This window comes from Pipistrellus kuhlii, unplaced genomic scaffold (assembly GCF_014108245.1).
Source record: "Pipistrellus kuhlii isolate mPipKuh1 unplaced genomic scaffold, mPipKuh1.p scaffold_m20_p_7, whole genome shotgun sequence".
Lineage (NCBI taxonomy): Eukaryota > Metazoa > Chordata > Mammalia > Chiroptera > Vespertilionidae > Pipistrellus > Pipistrellus kuhlii.
Genome location: NW_023425573.1, coordinates 2324636 through 2345340, shown reverse-complemented (window position 1 = coordinate 2345340; position 20705 = coordinate 2324636). Strand labels below are relative to the sequence as shown.

The following is a 20705-nucleotide window of genomic DNA, read 5'->3' as shown; positions in this document are numbered from 1 at the left end:
CCCCTTTCCTTATAGAAAGACTGTTATTTTGTCATAAATGTTCAGGGCAAGCTGCAAACTGGAAATAGTGAACTGCCACGGTCTCTTAAAATTTATTTCTACCACTATCCAAAGACAAACACTTTGGATAAAAGCTGCACTAGAAAAAAAATAAAATAAAGTAAAATCTTTGCTTTTTTAGACATCCATGAATTGACAGTTGATATCAATTTATGGGGTGAAATACTTTCTAATTTAAAGCAAACAAGGTCTTGAGAGGTAAGTCATTGGGAATTTGGTATCAATGGTAAAGATGAAAGTCATTGGGTTTTAAACATAGATAAAAATAGCCATACTAGCTAACTGTTAGCACCAAGAGTAGAGTTTATATGCAAGTTGAGAACATCCTTTTTACTTTTCTTGGTTAATAATATCATATAAGAAAACCAGTTATACAGATAAAGTAATAACATCATGAAGTTTGGAATATATATATTCATGTGCACTTTGGCAAATATTGATTTCATTTTAATTTGTTAGTATGATATTTAAGCACATTACCCTAAATTATTATTGATTAAAAGGTTTTGAATGAGATAAGCAATGTTAAATAGCTCATTGAAAGCTTGTGCAAATGACAAATGAACATATTAGATAAAAATCTTTGCCTTCCTATACCTGTCAAAGTCTAATTTGTTATTTATTAAACTCCAGAAACTTCCTTTTGAGATTACTTTGGTTGTGGATTAATCTTTTAAAGCTTGTAGGCCTTGTAAGTTTTGGAGTTATTAACTAAAAATACAGCCAACCCTCACTAAGATCATTTAACTTTAAAATGAGGCGATGATTAACTTATCCATTCCAATTCTACTACTCATTGCAGTATTGGCTGCCGACATCATCCTTGGAGGTGAGCATAGTACCATCGGGTTGATTACGTCACTCCATATGTTAAAAACACATTTGCTCTTCACCTGCTCTTTATATGCTGCAAAGATCCAATGCACTGGAACCTGCCATTCACCATGATGGCCAGCCTGGTACAGAGGGCTTCACATTCTTCCATGCTGAAAGACAATACAACTGTATCAGAATTCTGGGCACAGAAAATTGCATTTCCATTCATGAACAGAAATTAACAATTTCATTATGTCACTTCAGAAATACTATTTTAGTTCCTTCATATGGCATTTCCCTTGAAGAACTAAAAAAAAAAAAATTAATATCAATAAAATATCTTCACATAGGGTTTATTGCTGCTCCTTCTTAAGCCTGAGGCCTACTCTCTCAATCAGAACACCCTATCAGGTACATTACTTCTTTCAAACTCCCTCAAGTTTGACTTGAGACCTACATTTTCTAAAAAATGTTCCCCAAATAACACTGAGCTCTTTTCATTATCCTTTATAGTCCATACTTAGTTGTTTTTTTTTTATGGTTTTGTATTTATAACTGGTTAACCTGCATGTGATTACATAATTTCTAATCTCATAGACCATGATAACTTCATACAGAAGTTCATGACAACTAAATGATTGGCTCTAGGATAGATGGCAGTGCTAGGGCAAGGCTAGGACAGAAACAAGTTTCTTGATTATAAACAAATCCAACACACTTTCTACTACATGATAACTGCAATTCAGGGGTGAACTCCATGCAAAGCCAACCTCACAAGAAAAGCCCAGGTGCTCCAGGTGCTCCTTTACTTAACTGATCGGGAGGGTCTACTCTATGGAGGAGGGCGGGAGCTGCTTCTGGAAGGACTGGTAAGGCTACACCGTGGAGAGACTTTCTGAAAAGACCATTTCCAGGGCACGGTGAGAGGAAAGGCCAATGAGTGTGTGTGGAATCAGGAGTCATTCAGATAACCTGATTGGAGAGGGTGTCATAGGGGGGGGAAATTGCTAGAAATTTAGATACTAAAAGGCCTGGCATACTTAGCCAAAAAATGCTGAACTTTAAGCAATAGGCAACAGGAGTCATAGTTGAGTTGCGAGGATCATAAATCATAAGAAATTTGTTTTTAAAAAGATTGTTTAGACCCTATCTCAGCTGGATTCTCACTATGTAACCTGTCCGACTTGCTCCTAAGACTATAAACACAAAACACTTTCACCTAATGGTGAACACTCATTATCAATATGTATTACATGGGGATTACCTTTTCCCACCCTTCATCCTAGAACTGTGCCTACCTATTGGCCTGAAAGTTCCCGCACTCAGTTTACCTGTGAGATGTGAGGATGACAGAACATTTATTCTGAACTTCCTCTGAAATGATCTTCCAGAGGTGCCGTTTGGACTTAGGATCCATCCCAGAGCTTGGCTCATCCTTAATAGAAAGTTACAAGAAAAATTTATCAAATTAATTAATTTTGATGAGGCTCCTCACATGAATCACTGCACCTCACTTGCCTAGAACAAAAATCACTTTGCGAAGTCCTGTGACTAACTTGTTCACTCTTAATAGACTTCTTTCTGCTGCTGTCTAAAAGCCTGGGATTAATCATTTAAAATTGACAATCTGTTTTAAAAAGTGTCTCATTGAAGCTGACATGCTGTAACTTTACATTTGTCTCTTATATTTCTTTGGAAAACATTCTGCTTCAACTACTGACAGAGCAGAGTTTTTACATTTAATAGTACATTGTCACATATATATCTGAAGCCAAAAGCAATGAGATTGCTGCCTCACTCCTCATAACAGAGGCATGGCTGTGAGTAATAATATGCTATGTGAAGTGGAAAGAACACAATTTGAGTTTTCAGTTAATACATTTGAGGTATATATATATATATAATATTGATTTTGGAGAGGAATGGAGATGGAAAGAGAGAAACATCAAGGATGAGAGAGAATCATTGATTGGCTGCCTCCTTCACATCCCCTACTGGGGATGGAGCCCACAACCTGAACATGTGTCCTGACCAGGAATCAAACCTCCTGGCTCATGGGTCCATGCTCAACAACTGAGTCAAACCGGCTGGCTTGAGATGTATTTTTAGTTTTATGTCTTTAATTGAAGCTTCATACTCTTTGGGGAAATAGGTATATAATTTGCAGAAACTGCCAAGTGGAAAGATATAAATTATATTTGAAAAGTAAATGCTGTTTCAAAAATTGTTCAGTCATAAAATTAGAGATTTAGCAATGAATAATCTAAGCAAGCAATAGTAGACCAAACGGATGATTAAACAAACAAATTACAGGTCATCAAGATTAGGTAAAAATTAAATGTACACATATGTAATGGAAAGTATGTACACGTGATCACCAGAAACTGTTTTTGTAGTAGGGGCTTAAATTTAAATTTAGAGAAAGAAATGAGTGATCATTTGGGGAAAACAGTAAAGGATATTTTGTTCCAGCTCCTATTTTTGAAGATGATGGCACATAGAATAAATGCGTATAAAAGAAAATATACTATCTTTCTCTCAAAGCCAGTATTTCAGTGACGCTCATTAATAGCTAACATTTGCACAGCGCTTTTAACTTTTTGAAGTACTTTACATCTATTATCTCACAGGAGTGCCTAAGGATTGTTTTGTTCAATTTGAGGGACACTAACACAATAAAATTCCATTATAAGCATCGATTGGCAGGAATATCACACATTGTAAGCTCTGGTATTACAGAGAGTTGGGCTGTGCATCATTCCATCTGGGCAGTTTACATGAACTGATCCTCTGCATGACTTAATCCCAGGAATAATGTGGTGACTTATAAGTGGATTTTTATTGCATACACTTAAGGAGCGTTTGGAGTATGGATTCCTTAAATGAAGGGGATTTTCCTAAGTAAGGGCAAGCTTGTTTCTCTGAAATAAATACGGGGGAGCAGAATGCTATGTTACTCCCGTGTATAACTTACATTTCCAGGTGGTCAGTTTAATTTGCTAGCTCCTAACGAAAATATTTATATTTCTTGCCTTTGAGAAATTCAGATAAAATCAAATGGCAGATTACCAATCACATGCCAACCTAGGTAACTCATGGTTTTCAGTAACAAGGAAATAACATTTTAGCACAACACGTTGTCTTAAAATGTGTCTTTCCTCCTTTATAGAAGTTTAAAAATATGTTAGTTCACCTGATCCGTTACCAATACAACTGTTTACTCCAGTAATTGGGAATCAAATTCTGCCATATTCCATTACTGACTCACTTGTATACCCTGAATTTATACAGCTAATTCCCATCCCCCCTGCCAAGTGTTTTCTCTGAAACCGACTGTGACACAGCTTCAGACAAAAACATATTTGAGGGCAACTGTTGTTTCAATAAGTTATTTGCTGATATAAATTTCTTTCCTGAGATTGTATGGGTAAAGTGCTTTGCAAAACAACCAGCCCACAGTGATTGCTTCACAAATATTAATTCCAATAATGAGAATGAAATGTGACACCAAATTGGATATGTGGTTCTAATTGTGCAGTAGCCTTTTAAAAAAAATGTTTGTTTTCATTGATTTCAGAGAGGGAGAGAGAGATAGAAACATCAATGATGAGAGAGAATCATCAACTGGTTGCCTCCTGCATATTCCCCCACTGGGGTTCCAGCCCATGACATAGTCATGTGGCATGTGCCCTGACTGGGAAACGAACTGTGACCTCCTCATGGGTGAAGCTCAACCACTGAGCCACACCAGCCGGGCTGCAATAGCCTTTTCACGGCTTCTCTTACCAGCAGCAGGATGGAAGGCTTCCCGATCAAGGCCAGTGCAGTCGATAGCTTTCTTTTTGTGCCGTAGCTGCAGAGAGAGGTGGCCCTGTCCTTGTAGGGCATCAGGTGGAGTCTGCGCAGGAGTTTATGAACAGTCTGCGGATGGAAAAGAGAGATTGAACTTCCACTAAAACCCTTAAAGCACTAAACAAAGAAACATAAAAGCAGGTTGTGAAAAGAGCGTGAAGAAATACATACCTGAAACATTCAGACATTTAAACTGAACATAGACTTTATTTTTATTTTCAAAGGTCCACTTAAAATGAGTAATTATTTAAAAGACAAAGTGATACCATGAAGGCTCATTTTCAAGTGGGATTTCCCCCCTAAAGGTGTGGCATGTATGCATCTGTGCATGTGAGTGTGTGTGTGTCTGTGTGTGTGTGTTTGCAATTGCAGATTATTCTTCCTGCTACATTAACACAGGGTTTCCTTGGTCAGCTTAAAAGAGCTAAAACAGAATTCAACCTTTCTCAAGGCCGGTTTCTCATTGATGTCTTCACGGTTTCATCTTTCTTCTCATGGAGAGGTGAGTTGTCAGAAAGGCTTTAAGTCTTTTTAAAACTGACCTCGTATCAAAATTTTACCACATTAACTGAGGAATCTTGAGTGCCTGTAGCTATTTTTGTACTTAAGAAGCCCTGGCAAATAGATGATTTCCAGGAGGATTTCAACAGGTCCCTATGGTTGCAAAAATAGAAGAAACTGCCCAGGGGGTTAACCATTCCATTACAAGGGCAAATAATTGTAGTGGAGTACAAAACCACATTTAAAAATTCAAATGAGAAACTATTCTATTTTACTTGGGCATTTTGTAGGTAATTCCATTTTGTATCTGGACATTAAAGGATGTTCAGGCATCACCCATCAATGTTCCACCCACAGCCAAAGCCTGTGTGATCCTGTTTTTGATAGCTCTTAAACAGTAACTGCAAGTCTTCCTGGCATGACTCAGTGGTTGAGTATCCACCTATGAACCAGGAGGTCACAGTTCCATTCCCATCAGGGTGCATGCCCAGGTTGTGGGGCCAATCTCTAGTAAAGGGGCATGTGCGAAACAACCAATCAATGATTAGCTATCACCATTGATGTTTCTATCTCTTTCTTCCTCTCTTTTCCTCTCTGAAATCAATAAAAATATGTTAAAAAAAATAACTGAACAAAAACTAACCGAAAAGCTTCCAAAGCTGAGTTCACAGGTATGTATAGGATATATGCAACTAAGCTAATATGTATCCACTATCATTGTCAGGAAGAAATGTCTTTGTTTTGTAGATATCAACTTGGTCTTGAGGGGATGGAGGGTGGGAAACAGAAATAATATGGTTTTCAAATGATGTAGTTTGCCACACTTATACTCACTTCTTTAATATCTTTTTCTGGAATTCCATGTACCCTGGCATAGAAATACAAGTGCTCTTCCACAGTTACCAGGTCATCTAAGGCATCTTCCTGAGGACAGTAGCCAACCAGTGAGCTGTGAGAGTCCACGTGAGCCAGAGATCTGAATTGGGAGAATCAAAGACACAGATGAGTTTCAAAACTTAATTCCCTCTCCATTCCTAAACGTTGGGAAGGCAGTTCTCTTTTAGTCATGGTAATTAGTGGTTCTGGTAAAAAGAGGAAAAAGAATCCCACCATCAGTTACACTTAAAGTTTAAAAATGTCTACTTACTTGAATAGCCATCCCCCCGCCACCCCCCCCCTGGATTTAATACCATGACCATAAAATAACATAAAGATCCTGCTTTAATTATTTTTCATTCAGTCACATAAGGCTTAGTTATTTGAAGCATTTGCTTTTCATACCCAGTCTTTTTTTTTTTTTTTGGATGATATTTATTTATTTTTAAAATTAAATTATTATCTGTGTACTATTTTAACATTGCCCCCCCCCATACATACCCTCCCTCCCCAGAGTTTTATGTCCATTGGTTGTTCATACCCAGTCTTATTTCTGATCAGAATGTTCCCACTTGAAGGAATTATGTCTCCAGTCAGCATTTTGAAGATAGTGGTCTTTCCTGCTCCATTGACCCCGAGAAGGCCAAAGCACTGGTTAGCAGGAGAGAAAAAAAGAAAATATTTAAACCTTAATTAAAACCAAAGACACATATGTTACTATTGCATCTATTTCCTCCTTTTCCTTGAGTAAAATAAATTACCAGAAAAATAAACCACTGGAATTATTCATGCACATTTAGTGCTTTATTGGCATTTGATAAAACTTCCTATTTTAAAATAATTGGGTAATAAATTGGCAGTTACATAATAGTCATGGAATGTAAAATATAGCATAGGGATTATAGTTAATAATATTGCAATAACTATGCATGTTGCCAGATGGGTACTAGATTTATTATGGTGCTCACTTAGTTATATAAATGTCTAATCATAGAGTTGTTCACTTGAAATTAATATAATATTGTATGTCCACTATAACTGAAAAATAAAAATTCTCAAAACATGTGGGTCCTTATGTATTGTTTTCCTCTCTTTCCTTTCACTACATTTGAACATTTGTAAATATACATGACTTGTTCTATATATACCACAGCACACCTCTGTGTGACATGAAAAAATACCCGAGTAAGTTATGCTAATCTGACAAAGTAATTGTATTTATGGATTTCACATTTTTCACACAAACTGTAATCACAACTTTACTGAGTAAGCTGCTGAAGCAGAAATTCCTATATATCGTCGAATATATTTGATACATTTCCTTTGCAGCTCTGCTCAGAAACTAAGGGATGCCCACCTTGTCTGTCTCCTTTCAAAGCTGCCTTAATATTGCTCTGTGAAAACAGCAAGAATAAATATGGATGCAGTTCCAGGACCTCCCTGCTGACAACTGAGTTCTTTTTTTAATTTTTATTTTATTGATTTTCTACATAGAGGAGGAGAGAGGGATAGGGAGCTAGAAATGTCGATGAGAGAGAAACATCGACCAACTGCCTCTTGCACACCTCCTACCGGGGATGTGCCACAACCATTGTACATGCCCTTGATTGGAATCGAACCTGGGACCTTCCAGTCCGCAGACCAATGCTCTACCACTGAGCCAAACCGGTTTCGATGCAACTGAGTTCTTTATGCTCTCTATTGAAGAGGCCTGGAAGCTAAACATTGAGGAGAACACACAATACAGGCTTCTTGATTGACAGCCCACCCCAGGGAGGAGAGTAGCTTGGGACGGGGCTCAGGACTTGTCATGTGATGAATCCTCCCTATCAAGAGGGAAGACATATACTGTAGGTAAGTAACACATGGGTCTATAAGTAAATTTCATAGACAGAATCTATCAAACGATTCAGAGGCTGACTTACATAATTTTAGAAAAAATTTAAGGAAAGATAAAGATTTGTATTTGCCACTTATCACACCAACATTAAGGACAGTTGGGAACAAAACACTGTTTCTCACCTCCCCAGCAGGTATCCCAATGCTGATGTTGTTCACAGCTATAATCTTCTTGTGGATGAGTTGGTAGGACTTGGTGAGGCGGTGGAGTTGGACCAGGTCAAATTCGCCTGCACCGTTTTCAACTCTTAATCTCTCAGCCCGCACATCTTCATCTTCTTCTATTGTCTCAATTACAGGTGAAGAATTAAATTTTCTGAAGAAGAGTCTAAAAAATGAACCCAATAATTTGCATCAATGATTCTGAAATGGCACCTTTCAATTTTGACACGGTTTGATGGGTTCTTGCCTCACTAAAAGTGTGTGCTATCACTTACTAGGTTTATTTTAAATTTGTTCTGCATTTTGCTACTGAAATAACTTAAAAATTAGCATGAGTGCTCTTCACCGTATTTGCTATGATATTTGGAAAACAGCTTTTGCTTTCCATGACTTGAATGCCCACAGATCCACTGTTACAATCAGATTCCTAATTGTTAGTAATAAGGACGTCAGTTTGGGTTTGAAAATTACTTCCTAACAGAGACCAGAATCATTAATGAGAATCAACACTTACAATTGAACAATCAGTGATCACCTTTTCAAAATCCTATTTCTTCTTTTTTCATCAATAATATGAATGTTATTTCTATAATCTTTTTACTGTGAATGTCTTACCTAGGTTCTATCCAGTATGTTAAGGTCAACCATGAAAGCTCAGTAAGTCTCAAATCTCAAATCCACATCAGTATCTTGCTTAACAAACACCAAAGCAAACCAAACAAAACAAAGTTAAAAACCCAACAAATCAGTTTAGTTTTCCTCCTGATGTCTCTGTGTCTTTTAATGATATCCCCAGAGATCCCAACTGTGATGCTTTCTCTGAATCTTCCCCATTCCAAAATCCACTCATGCAGACAGTCTGATAGCACTGGAAATGCCTTATAATATCCAGTCACTGTCATCGATTTCTGTCTATTTCTATTACCATCATGGGCATTCACTCTTTCTCACTTAGATTTTTCCAGGAAACTCAAATTGCTACAGTGTCTCTAACTCGTCCATCCCAATCAGCATTATCTCAACAAAATCATACCTCCTGAGGCACCATTTGATCATGCTGCTCTCTGTTCAAAAACCTTTAATGGATTACTGTTTGTTTGTTGAACAAAGTCCAAACCACATATCTCTAACCAAACATTCAATAAACTCCATGATCTTCCAACCACATACTCTCACTCCTATTTCATTGCATTTATTCTGTTCTAAACTAATATTTCTCAGATACGTCCCAAGATTTTTTTTCTCCATCTGTGCTCTTATAATTTCTTTCATTATTATTAACTTGTTTTATTTTCTGCTAGGTAATATGTGCACATCATGTATTAAAATGGTGCTGAGAATACATAATGAAAAGTAAATATTCTTCAACCATATACAGTTCTTTTCAGCACAGGCACACATAATTATATAGTCTATGCATGTGTTTGTATAAATAACATATATTTCCTGTCTAACCCAAATGGTAATATACTTTACTCAGTGTTCTAAACCCTGCATTTTTCACTTAATAAATATTAGAAGTAATCCAAAATATTACACAGGTAACTGTGTCATTCTGTCTAATGATTGCATGGTTTTTAATTTATGAATACATGTATATAATTTATTTAACTAGTCTCTAAATAAAGTTAGGTTGTTTTCATTCTTTTGCTATTAGAAATAGGTTGCTATGATGAATAATTTTATGCATACATAAATCCACATATTTGTGAGCATATCTGTAGAAAAAAATTCCTAGAAATGGAATTGTTGGGTTAATGATAGGTGCATTTATGATTCTATCTTCAATTTTACTTTCCTAAATTCACCATTTTTCAAAAAGTTGCCCCAAATGCATTGTTAATATGCTACATATTCAATCTTCTTTCCCCATTTATATTTTCCCTAACTCAAACAACATAAACAGACTGCATCTTTTGTTTATGTACATATTTTCTCTCTATTGCTCAATCTTAATTTCTTTATAGCTCACAATTGTGCTTAATGTTACTCTCTAGTGTACAGAAATACTTGCATAGTAAAATTTTATAACTATTTACTGAATGAAATGAATGGTGAACTATGCTACAATTTTTGAAAATGTTTTTTGAGCAAAACATTTCCATACTAATGGAAAAGCTTAAGACATATTGACCCCTCCCTGAATATTTTGAATTGAGTTTCATCATGGGTATCACACACTATGTTTTCATTATACTTACCTGAATTTTTTTATTAGCCATTCGTTAATTAAGAGTCGCAAGAAAAAGAACATGGTGCCCTGAGAAACCAAAGCCACAAACATTGCACCTAATTTATCCATCTCAAAGGTTTCACTTGGGTATTCCACACCATATGCTTTTAAAAAGTCCAGGACCGACTGTTGCTGAGAAAGTTCAATCAATCCGTAGCCAAAACAGAATTGTGGGAATATCAGGAAAATGCGCTTGAGGGTTTCAGAAATAAGTTCTAAAGTCTGAAATGAGATAAATAAAAGTGAAGCTCAGAGTTAAACTTCCAACAAATTGACAAAAATGTAAAGCGAGATGTAGACAAATATTGGAATGAGAAGCTTATCTTGATTGGCAATTATTTCATATGTATGCTGAATTTGCATATAGATATTTACTGTAACCAAGTGGTTGAGATTCATACTAAAATTCAAGCAGAGCCAGGCCAGTGTGGCTTAGTGGTTGAGGTCATAGTTCAATTCCTAGTCACTGTTATTGCTTCCCTTGTAACTAATCATAATTGCTGGCTCTGAATGCAAAGCGATGCTTACAGTGAAGGAGGTTCCCACCCATGATCAAAAGGGGTTGAATTGGGATTTTTTCCAATAAATGTTGAAATGAATCTTCACATACAATCATGTGACTAAGCCATTGTCCTTGACACTACCATATCATAAAAATTTGTTAATAAGTGAAAGGTTTAGCTGACCAATTGGTTGCATGATTCTTGTAGTGGAATACCTGATTTCACCCACTTAAGCCCCTATCATATGTCAATAGTGGTGTTACTGGGTAAGTGCAATTATAGTTATTATCCTAGATGGAGCCTAAAAAGAATTTTAAAAGGCTGGAGTTTCTCCTCTACTAAATGTAATAGAATCTAGTGAAATGTCTCTTTTCTATTCAGGTAATACAAATTACAGAAAGCCTTTCCACCTTGGACTTGTTGAAGTATATGACATATCCATTGAAGTTCAGCAGACTGTTAAAAGATCTTACCGGATCATTAAGCCTTTCCTTGGACAGAAAGTATACCACCGACAAGGAAACAATGGAATTGATGCCAAAGAAAAGGTTGATGCAGACATAAGTGATGAAAGCCATTCCTGTTTCATGGAAGATCCCAGCCAGCAAGTACATCCAAGAAAATGTGGCATACCTACATGTTAATAATTAAGAATTAAAATGATGCCTTCATTATTTTCTCTATTAAACGCATGCATGTATACATACATAGATGGAGTTCCAAAGTGAAAATCAAAATTAAGAATGAATTTCCAAGCCACATCGCTAGATCTCTCCTTTTTACAATTCTTCTCTTTGGCAACAACAACACTTCCAATAGAAGTTTTTAAAATGACAGTAAGAACCCTCTCTTTTAAGGAATCTTGAGCAGTTTTACATCATTACAATTTTAAACTAATTCCTCCTAGAGATGGTATTATAACTAGCTAGGCAAGATCTTTTTTTCTTCTTGAAAATATGGATTTAATCAATATAAATCTTACAAGTTAAAATTGAGGAAAAATAATAGTATTAAGCAAGCTAAACAGACCAGGATATGCTTAGAAGCTGGCTGTCTTATTTTGAGCAAATACTTGAGCAACCTTTGGGGTAATGAAATAGAACTAGAGACAAAGAGATCCTTCACCAGCTGCAATTGCTAACTGAATGGATAGGACTCTTGCGTTCAGGGAAGAAAGATTGCTAGTCTAAGCATTGACTGTATCAATCTGTATTCCCTAATATAGAAAGAATATTATGTGTGACATCTATAAAAATACAAATAAAATAAATATATGTAAATGCTATATATACTCAAAATTTGTTAATACACAAATCCATACATGCATATATATTTTTCTGATCATTGTAAAGCCTCCACTTTTATGTAAATTAAATTACATATGTAAATTGCTAAGCATGGCACTTGGTACCTAGTAAATGCTCATTAATGGCAGGTAATTCTATTAATAACAACAACATTCACGTCCGGATGTATTGTACTTTACAAACTACAAACGTAATGTGTTGTTAGTCATCACTCATGGCTAACGAAACCCCAAGGCAATTGTAAATTAGCTAATGAGATTCAGGCTTTGTTTGTGCCTGGGAGACTTCTATTCTGTTAATTTTTTCACTGCAGCTTACCCAAACAGCAGGAGTAGGAGGGACACAGCGCCCAGGTTGTTCCCATTGTAGAAAGCAGGTAACTTGAAAATGGCGATGACACCAATGGAAAATGCTACAGGCACCAAGTAGAAGACCTAAGGGAATAGGTAAAATAATGTTTAATATATGACAAGTATTTTTAAAGAAAAATTAATAGCCTATATAGTTTAAAACTATAACAAGTTGACCTAAAAATGTTTAAAGAAAGAAATTCTTATTGATGTTCCTGTTGCTGGTAGCATTCAGCTTATTTTACACTGATTTTGCTCTAGAAATAGTCTCCTGCAATATGAGGTCAAGCCAGCCTTCATCGGCATAGATATGCATGGAGTCCCTAGTGTTCCTGCCTCCAGGCCTGGAGACTGGATGATTCGGTGCCAGAAGCTCAGTGAGAGAGATAAGACAGCCAGGCATCTGATCCTGGCATTAGATTTGGTCCTCAAAGTATTGATTTCATTTTGCAAACTGGAACTCTCTCAGATGGTTGATTTCTAAGGCTTGGTTATCAGTGTGAGGCAGTCTGTGCCAAACAGCAGAGCAGCGGGGCCCACACATTCTTGGAACCACAGGTATATGAACAAAGGACAGTGTTTTACAGTCAAGCACAGATATGAAATGTTGGGAGTTTACAGCAAGATGCACACAATAAAAGAGACAGCATTTTAATTTGGGGAGGGGGTGGGATGTGGAAGGTGAGACTCTTCTATTGAAGTGAACACCAGATTCAGAACAACAGAATCTGAATAGTTAGCAGCCCTTCACAGAAGTATATACTTTTAAGCTTTCTTAACATTATGGCTCCTATTAAGTCCAGAGGAGTCATTACTGTTCTTTTAGATTTGACTTCTACAACAAAAGCATTTCAGACCTCACTAAATACATTCACAAAATGGATATGCAGTTAATTACTCTCCAATCCTTTAAGCCAATGATCACTACAGCAACCCAGACAATTTCACCATAATCACCAGGCAAAGCAATGCCCATCCTGGGCTTTTGGCCAATACAGGCACATTTGGAGTCAAGAAAAACCATCCGAACTTTGAGATCACTTTATGCAAATGAGCAGGCTCGCAATAAAATGCATCCTTTATTGTTCCTACTAATCTTCTCCGATGTGTCGTTCTGCCTGAGCTGCTACTTTGAAGCGTTCAGTATTAGTTGATTAAATTGTATAAGCTTGATTGTTTGGTACCATTGAGCAAGGCTGTTCTACGAAGCTTCTGTTTCTCCACAGTAATGGCCCTTGAACTTCAGTGTGCATAAATTACTTGAAGGACTTTGTTAACAGTAGATATTTCCCAGGCTCCATTTCCAAGATAGGGATCTAAAGTGTCTGGAGTGGGGCCCTGGAATCTGAAATAAACAAGTGTACTCCGGAATCTGATCCGGGTGGTTCTCAGACCACAGAGATGACAGACAGCAGGTGGATTTCTCTGGGACCCGAGAATAAATGTAGCTTTAGTGCATCATCCAACCACCGGATGACTACAAGCTGGATGCAAAGCATTTTTTTCTTAATTTACTTATTTTATGGTAATACCTAGAGGTCTAGTGCATGAAAATTAGTGCACTCAAGGGGTTCCTCAGCCCAGCCTGCACCCTCCTGCAGTTCAGGAGCCCTCAGGGGAAATCTACCTGTCAGCTGGCCTCAGATGGCAGTCAGACATCCCTCTGGCAGCCCAGGAACCCTTGGGGGATGTCCAACTAATGGTTTAGATCCTGGGGAGTGGGCCTAAGCCATTAGTCAGACATCCTTAGCACTGCTGCAGAGGCAGGAGAGGCTCCTGCCACCACCACTGTGTTGGCCAGCCATGACCAGCTTCTGGCTGAGCAGCACTCCCCCTGTGGAAGCACACTGACCACCAGGGAGCAGTTCCTGCATTGAGCATCTGCCCTCTACTGGTCAGTGAATGTCATAGCAATCAGTTGTTCTGCCCTTAGGGTCAATTTGCATATTACCCTTTTATTCTATAGGATTATTCTATAGGATATGAACAAACTAGCATCAGTAAATTTAAAGTTTAAAACTGATATCTCCTACTAAAATCAACCCCGTCTTCCAGAGAACACACATGTTACTCACCATGTCATATATGAAGTTTGTTACCCAGTAGCATGTCACACCGATGCCTGAAATGTGCTGCAGCTGCTTGGCTTTGGTCTGATGCTCCCTCACCACATAGGTGACAAAGCTGGCAGTAGTGACAGAGTAGCCCATCAGGATGGAGAGGGCTACTAAAATATCGATTAGGCTGCTCATTCTGCAGTGATCAATAGGAAGAAAGCACACATACATTTTTGAACCTCTTTTCCTTTCAGAAAGATTCATGACTAAAATCGTCAACAAAACACTCCAGGAGTTGCCTGTGACACAAAATAAGTCTTCCTTTCAAGCATCCAGGTAATACCTCCTACATGACTCGGCTGTGACCCTGGAGTAACTGTAGCTCTAGCTCATCTGAATTGGCTGGGGATATTTGATAGAAAACCCCAGTCTCCAAGGGTTACAGGGTGTATCAAGAGTTATATAGTTCTTGAGAATAGAAACAGGACTTAAATGCTATGCAGGGAAGTTGAAATGATGAAGTACTGATGCACTTGACTTACAAGAGCAACAGATTCTATGAATCTACAGTCAACAAGCGCTTCTTGGCAACCCCACTATTGTACAATATTTCAGAAACCTCCTTTTGTCCCAGGCAGTGACTTATATTACCAGCTTTTCTAGACTGACATTCATGCAGATACAACTGTGATATCCAATTATAATACTTAGTGCAAAGACTTGTCCAGGCCAAAAAAGGAAGTAGTCATGTCATATATAGGCACTTACGTGGCTTGTTCTTGGTCTTGCACGCCTGGATAAGGATGACTGTACATGATGATGGCTTAAAGAAGAGACAGTTCTTTTAGTAGGCATTCAATTAATCAGAAATATCAATTTTTAGAGAATAAGATGCAATACTTCTCTCCTTATGCTACGATCTAAAGTAGGGGTGTCGAACTCAATCAGAGAAGGGGCCAAAATCTAAAATCCAGCCTAAATCGCGGGCCGAATGGTTTACTGAACAGTCATAAACTGTCATTGTGATGGAAACGCAGCGGAGTGCAGTGATGACAGCGCGGTGCGGGCCACATTGCAAGGCCTGGCAGGACGGATTTGGCCTGCGGGCCTTGTGTTTGACACATGTGATCTAAAGAATTTTACTTTAGGGATACTCTTTTTAAAGGAAAATTATTTCCTTCCAATCTCATCAATGACATACAAGTGAACATAAAAAGAAAAAAATTAGATTGTGTATGGAATTTTGAGGGGAAGGAGTTTACATTTCTTATATAGCATTTCCCTCTCTATTATATTTAATTGTTTTCTATTTTCTTCTCTTTCTAATCAGAAATTATTGGCATATAAAGAAGAAACTCAAAGGGAGACCAATTATATGAGGATAGTAAGAACAGACACTTACTATCCCCTTCCTTCTTCATCGTGCTATTGGCTGTGGTGAGGAAATATTGTACTTGAGAGGATGGATCCCTCCTTCTCTTTATTTCTAAGATGCCTATTATTCTGGAATTATACCACAGTAGGGCTTGGAGCCTCAGCCACCCCTTCAGGGATTTTCATTGGGACATAAAAATCTAGGACGACTCAGAGAAACCAGCTGGCTTCAGAAAAGTAGCCACTTAATTCCAATATGATCCTAAATTATTGGGTTCTCCCACAGTTGATTTCACTTTTGGAGTTAGAAGCAAAGTTTTTTTTCCCCAACTCTTCCTCAGAAGATGTTGGCTAGCCAGAGCCAAAATGTGCTGTCAATGGTTTCCGAAAGGATCACATTGTGAAGGTAAGGTCTATACTGCCTGAGTAACTTTGGAAAAGAATGGTAGAAACTAGAAGGAAGATATCCCCTAAACACATATTCATTATCTGAGGTGGGACTTTCTCACTTATTTCTCATATAGCATGTGTTCATTATATTAGTACTAGTGGCCCGATGCATGAATAAAGATTCCTGCAAGAACGGGCCTTCATTCCCCTGGCTGCGAGCACTGTCTTCACTCTGGTCAGAGCTGCCTTTCTGCCCTCCCCTACTGCCCAGAGGCCCGGAGTGGTTGGGATGGTGTGGAATGCCTGCATCATTGCCATGGCAATGACGCAAGTGTACTGACCATCCCCAACCACTCGCTGCATATGCAAATTAACCTGCCATCTAATTAACCTGGCCAATTAGCATATAACTCTTTTATTAGGTAGATATTAAGGCCCCATTCATAGCATCAAAATAGTATAGAAATTATTTTTATTATTATTCATTCTAAAGTTATAGTCTCTTAATTCGCTTAAATTCAATATTTTTATTAAGCACAATGTGACGTGCTTTGAAATTGAATTCTGAAATTGTTATGTAGTGAAGAAAAAAAGTATGTAGTTGAAGTAAAACAGAGATACTAACAACAGTAACCAGTTTTGCCTAGAACTTTAATCACATCACTGGGGGAACAAATTGTTCTTATTTATTTTGTGTGTGTGTAAATTAATGGGTTTTCTTTTTACTGAGATTCAGTTTTCCTTGGGACCCTACAAAAACCTAATTGTTAAATTATAATATAGGCAGGGGAAGACCTTTAAAAAAACATTCTGCTTTGTGCTTCAGAATCAAAAAATACTCTAGAGGAATCTTTGTAAATACATTTAGCCCACTATAAAATATAGTGCTGAACAAATTGTTTTTATACATATCGTTAGCTGAAAGGCCAGGTAAATGTGTCAGGGCTAAGGATCTAAACCAAAATCTTCTCTGGGTTTCTACAGCATCCAGAACAATGTTTTGAGTACAGAGATAAGTCAATATAAGCTTATTAAATCTAATCAATCTTAAAATTTCAACTATTTCATCCGCATCCAATATGCATTCAAAGTAACACATTTTAACTCTGGCTGGCGTGGCTAAGTTGGGTGTTGTCCTGAGTACTGAGAGGTTGCCAGTTTGATTCTTGGTCAGGTCATGCAGGAGGTAGCTCTCACATAGATATTTCTCTTTCTCTCTTCTTTCCTCTCCATTCCTCTCTCTAAAAATCTATTAAAATATTTTTCAAAGTAAGATATTTTATGTTGTTTCTCTGGTTGTAAACCTAAAATGAGATATTTGCTTTTGACCATTGCTACTAACTCAATAAATGGTAAGAATGAACACCAGGGGGTTGAGAACAATGTGTCAGCTATTCTGAAAAAGAGCCTCGTTGTATAATATTTGTTAGTAAAAACAACATTCCTTGGGAAGCAAGAACAGACTTTTCATGTGTAATTAACCATGAGAGGAAACCATATGAATATAATAGATATTGACATTATAAAGGAAAGTTAATTAAAAGATTTTAAATAGAACATGAGAATTCAAAGAAAATCAATTTTATGGCTAAAGCAAAGTCTCAGTTCATGTAGACTCCAACAAAAATGCTTTAAAACAACTAGAGTAGTGGGGTGGGGGTGGCAGGAAAACAGTTGAATTGATTTTTATAGACAGTATTACCATGCCAGACCCTACACATGCATTACAAAATAACAAAGGTATTTTGGGATGACATGGATTTTTTTTCTTTTAAAAAAATCAAACTTTTTCCAGATAGGGAGGGAGGCTACTTTCTTACATAAGTTTATGTAAGAAAAGTTAATTACAAAATATAATTCAAGCCAAGCCTTATTTTTAAATTAAAAATAAATTTATTTTTAGGGTCAATGTATGTTCCAGAATTCTTAATTCTTTATATTCTGTAGCTTAAAAATACAGTGGTAGGTGGGGAGGGGGCCAGAGCAGGGTGAAAGGGGTTAATGGAGGGAAACAGGGGGACATCTGTAATACTTCAACAACAAAGATATTTAAAAATGTAGTGGTAAGAGTCATAACTAGCCTGCTGGAGTCCAGGATGGCTCAGATCGCTCTGTTCTTGGTAAAGAACACTAGTAATGAATGAAAACGGAATACAGATTTCAATAGCTGACCCTTCAAAAGTGCACTGGTCTCTTTTTCTCACCTGTACACCTTTGCTACATCCCTCTTAGTCATTTCTATAGTTTTTATACTTTACCTGTCACAGCAACACATGTCCTTTGCTCTGAATAATACATCCCACTGAAAGTCAAGTGTTCAGTAGTATTTCAACCAGGTTATACTCAGCTAGCTGTAGTCACCACCTCAATTAATTTACCACTTTGACTGTGCCCTTTTCTGACGCTCCGTATCTCAGGACTATCTATCTCTTGCCGTTTCATTATGGTTCCTCCTGCTAAGAAAATGCCAAAGCAGTTGGGGGGAAGTGGTGTTTTCTCTGAAATGAAGATTGCAAAAGATTCTGTTTCTAGAATGAGTATTTGATCCACAGTTGACTGGCACAATCACAGAACATACAGCATACACGATTGTGCCCAACAGCAGGTTTACGTAGATGAAAGAAAAGTAGGCCTCAGCATTTCTCGAACACATGTTGTATCTTTTCTCCCTACGTAATAGGTTATTTGTTAGCTCATTTATTGGGCTAGCCCTCAGGCTTCACCAGCAAATAGGAGACTTAATCTTTTTTATCTTTATCATTATTATTTTTAAAGATTGATATGGCAAAAACAATATGAGCAATGCTTAAGACAATAAAATAGTCTGATGGACAGTAATTGAATTAGAAAAAAATAAATCAATCTCTTTCAAATTATAGACTCTATTTTTACAACTATATGGAAGCCTCTTGGGAAATCCAACTGAAGTAAAGCTGGCTGAGAACAGAGAAGTATTTAAAAAATAAAGAGGCAAGAGTCAGACAGGCATGAGTTCCAATCCCACTTCGGAGCCCCAGATAAAGAGTAGGGAACAAGGATACTAGCCTGAATGGGTGCTTGAAAAGATTAACCACAGTCCCTAGAGAGCATGCGTCATATGGTAAGTCTCAATTAATGGTAACACTTTTGGTCAAGCATAGAACTTTTCGTTTAAATGTGCTGTGCTCATGTTTAAATTTGTGCTCAGTATTTGTTGACATTATTATTATTTTCTTTTTTAGCCTATATACAAGTAATTAGTTATAACATATTTTCCTCTGAGATATAACTAGTAGGTATGGAAGCAGAAATAAGGGCAAAGTCAGCATGACTACCTTGAATTGATAAATGAGAAACTAAATTGAAGTTAAGGGGATTATCCCAACATTTCCATCTGGTGGTAGTTGGGACGTAGTAGCTTCAAACTCCTTTTAAAGATATGTGATTTAGGTTCCATAAAATGCCTTCCATGGGGAGGAAACGGGACCTAGCATGAATTTTCATACGGAGAGAGGCAAAAGGTGCAGTACAAGAAGCTCTGTGTAAGTAACTTACCGTGCCGGGCGGCATCGTGTTTTGACATGTTAAGTCGCAGGAGGAAATTATTCAGGCTGTTGAGGTAAGCTGGGAGGGAGTGATAGCCTTCTGGATCATACCACACCTGTCCAATTCCAAAAGAAGGCAGGATCAGAACTGTGTTTCCATAAACTAGGTAGCCTTCACACCTGACAGCCTATAGAATGTGTATTGAAACAAGAGGACCGATTCCTAAGAGCTTATTTCATCTTGGGAGATTATGAGCCATCCCCCAGAGTGTGGACTGCAGACCTCTAAGTTTCCAATTCAGTGATGGACAGCGATTGGGAAAGGAGTATTTTTCCATATGGTAAGTTATTAGTTATCCTGAGCTCTGTAGCTCCGGCTTCCCATAAACTGAAGAGAGTGTTATTACCTCCATCTCTGCAGCTGATTTATAGTGAGTCTCAGACTAAAACTGAGGCATGTTTTATATAAATATAATAAACACACATGGCATATATGTCAGGCTATAGAAAAAAATTAAACACATATGCAAGCATTACTTTTCGCAAAAAGACTGATAACCTTGAAATTTTCCCACTAATTCTCTGTCCCTAGTTATAACCCACAAAGAAGTGAGTTCATTTTCTTTCTATGTCAAATACAGAGGGCTTAAAATACTAGTAGACCTCTACTCAAGAAACCCAGTCAATAATTAAAAATTTAAAAATCTGATTTACAGAAAAATTATTTAATATTATTACTCCTTTGTTTACACAAGAATATTTATGGTGTTGAGAGAGGGAGGAAAGGAATGAAAGGGGATG

At 37.3% G+C, this 20705-nt stretch overlaps 1 protein-coding gene across 7 annotated transcripts in view; it reads right to left on the bottom strand.

Moving 5' to 3' along the window:
- Window positions 1–20705, bottom strand: part of ABCA12 (ATP binding cassette subfamily A member 12) — a 172280-nt gene that overhangs the window by 4993 nt on the left and 146582 nt on the right. For 5 of the 7 annotated variants that reach the window (XM_036421477.2, XM_036421474.2, XM_036421479.2 and 2 more), the window contains 12 exons: window positions 19915–20020; window positions 15385–15439; window positions 14635–14812; window positions 12528–12643; window positions 11376–11535; window positions 10368–10621; window positions 8128–8332; window positions 6647–6756; window positions 6064–6205; window positions 4663–4797; window positions 2208–2311; window positions 954–1046 (listed from right to left, as the gene is read on the bottom strand). In XM_036421477.2, the coding sequence (XP_036277370.1) occupies window positions 954–1046; window positions 2208–2311; window positions 4663–4797; window positions 6064–6205; window positions 6647–6756; window positions 8128–8332; window positions 10368–10621; window positions 11376–11535; window positions 12528–12643; window positions 14635–14812; window positions 15385–15439; window positions 19915–20020 (1658 nt within the window). The remainder of the gene's footprint in view (window positions 1–953; window positions 1047–2207; window positions 2312–4662; window positions 4798–6063; window positions 6206–6646; window positions 6757–8127; window positions 8333–10367; window positions 10622–11375; window positions 11536–12527; window positions 12644–14634; window positions 14813–15384; window positions 15440–19914; window positions 20021–20705) is intronic. The other 2 variants (XM_036421478.2, XM_036421476.2) reach the window with 1 other exon arrangement.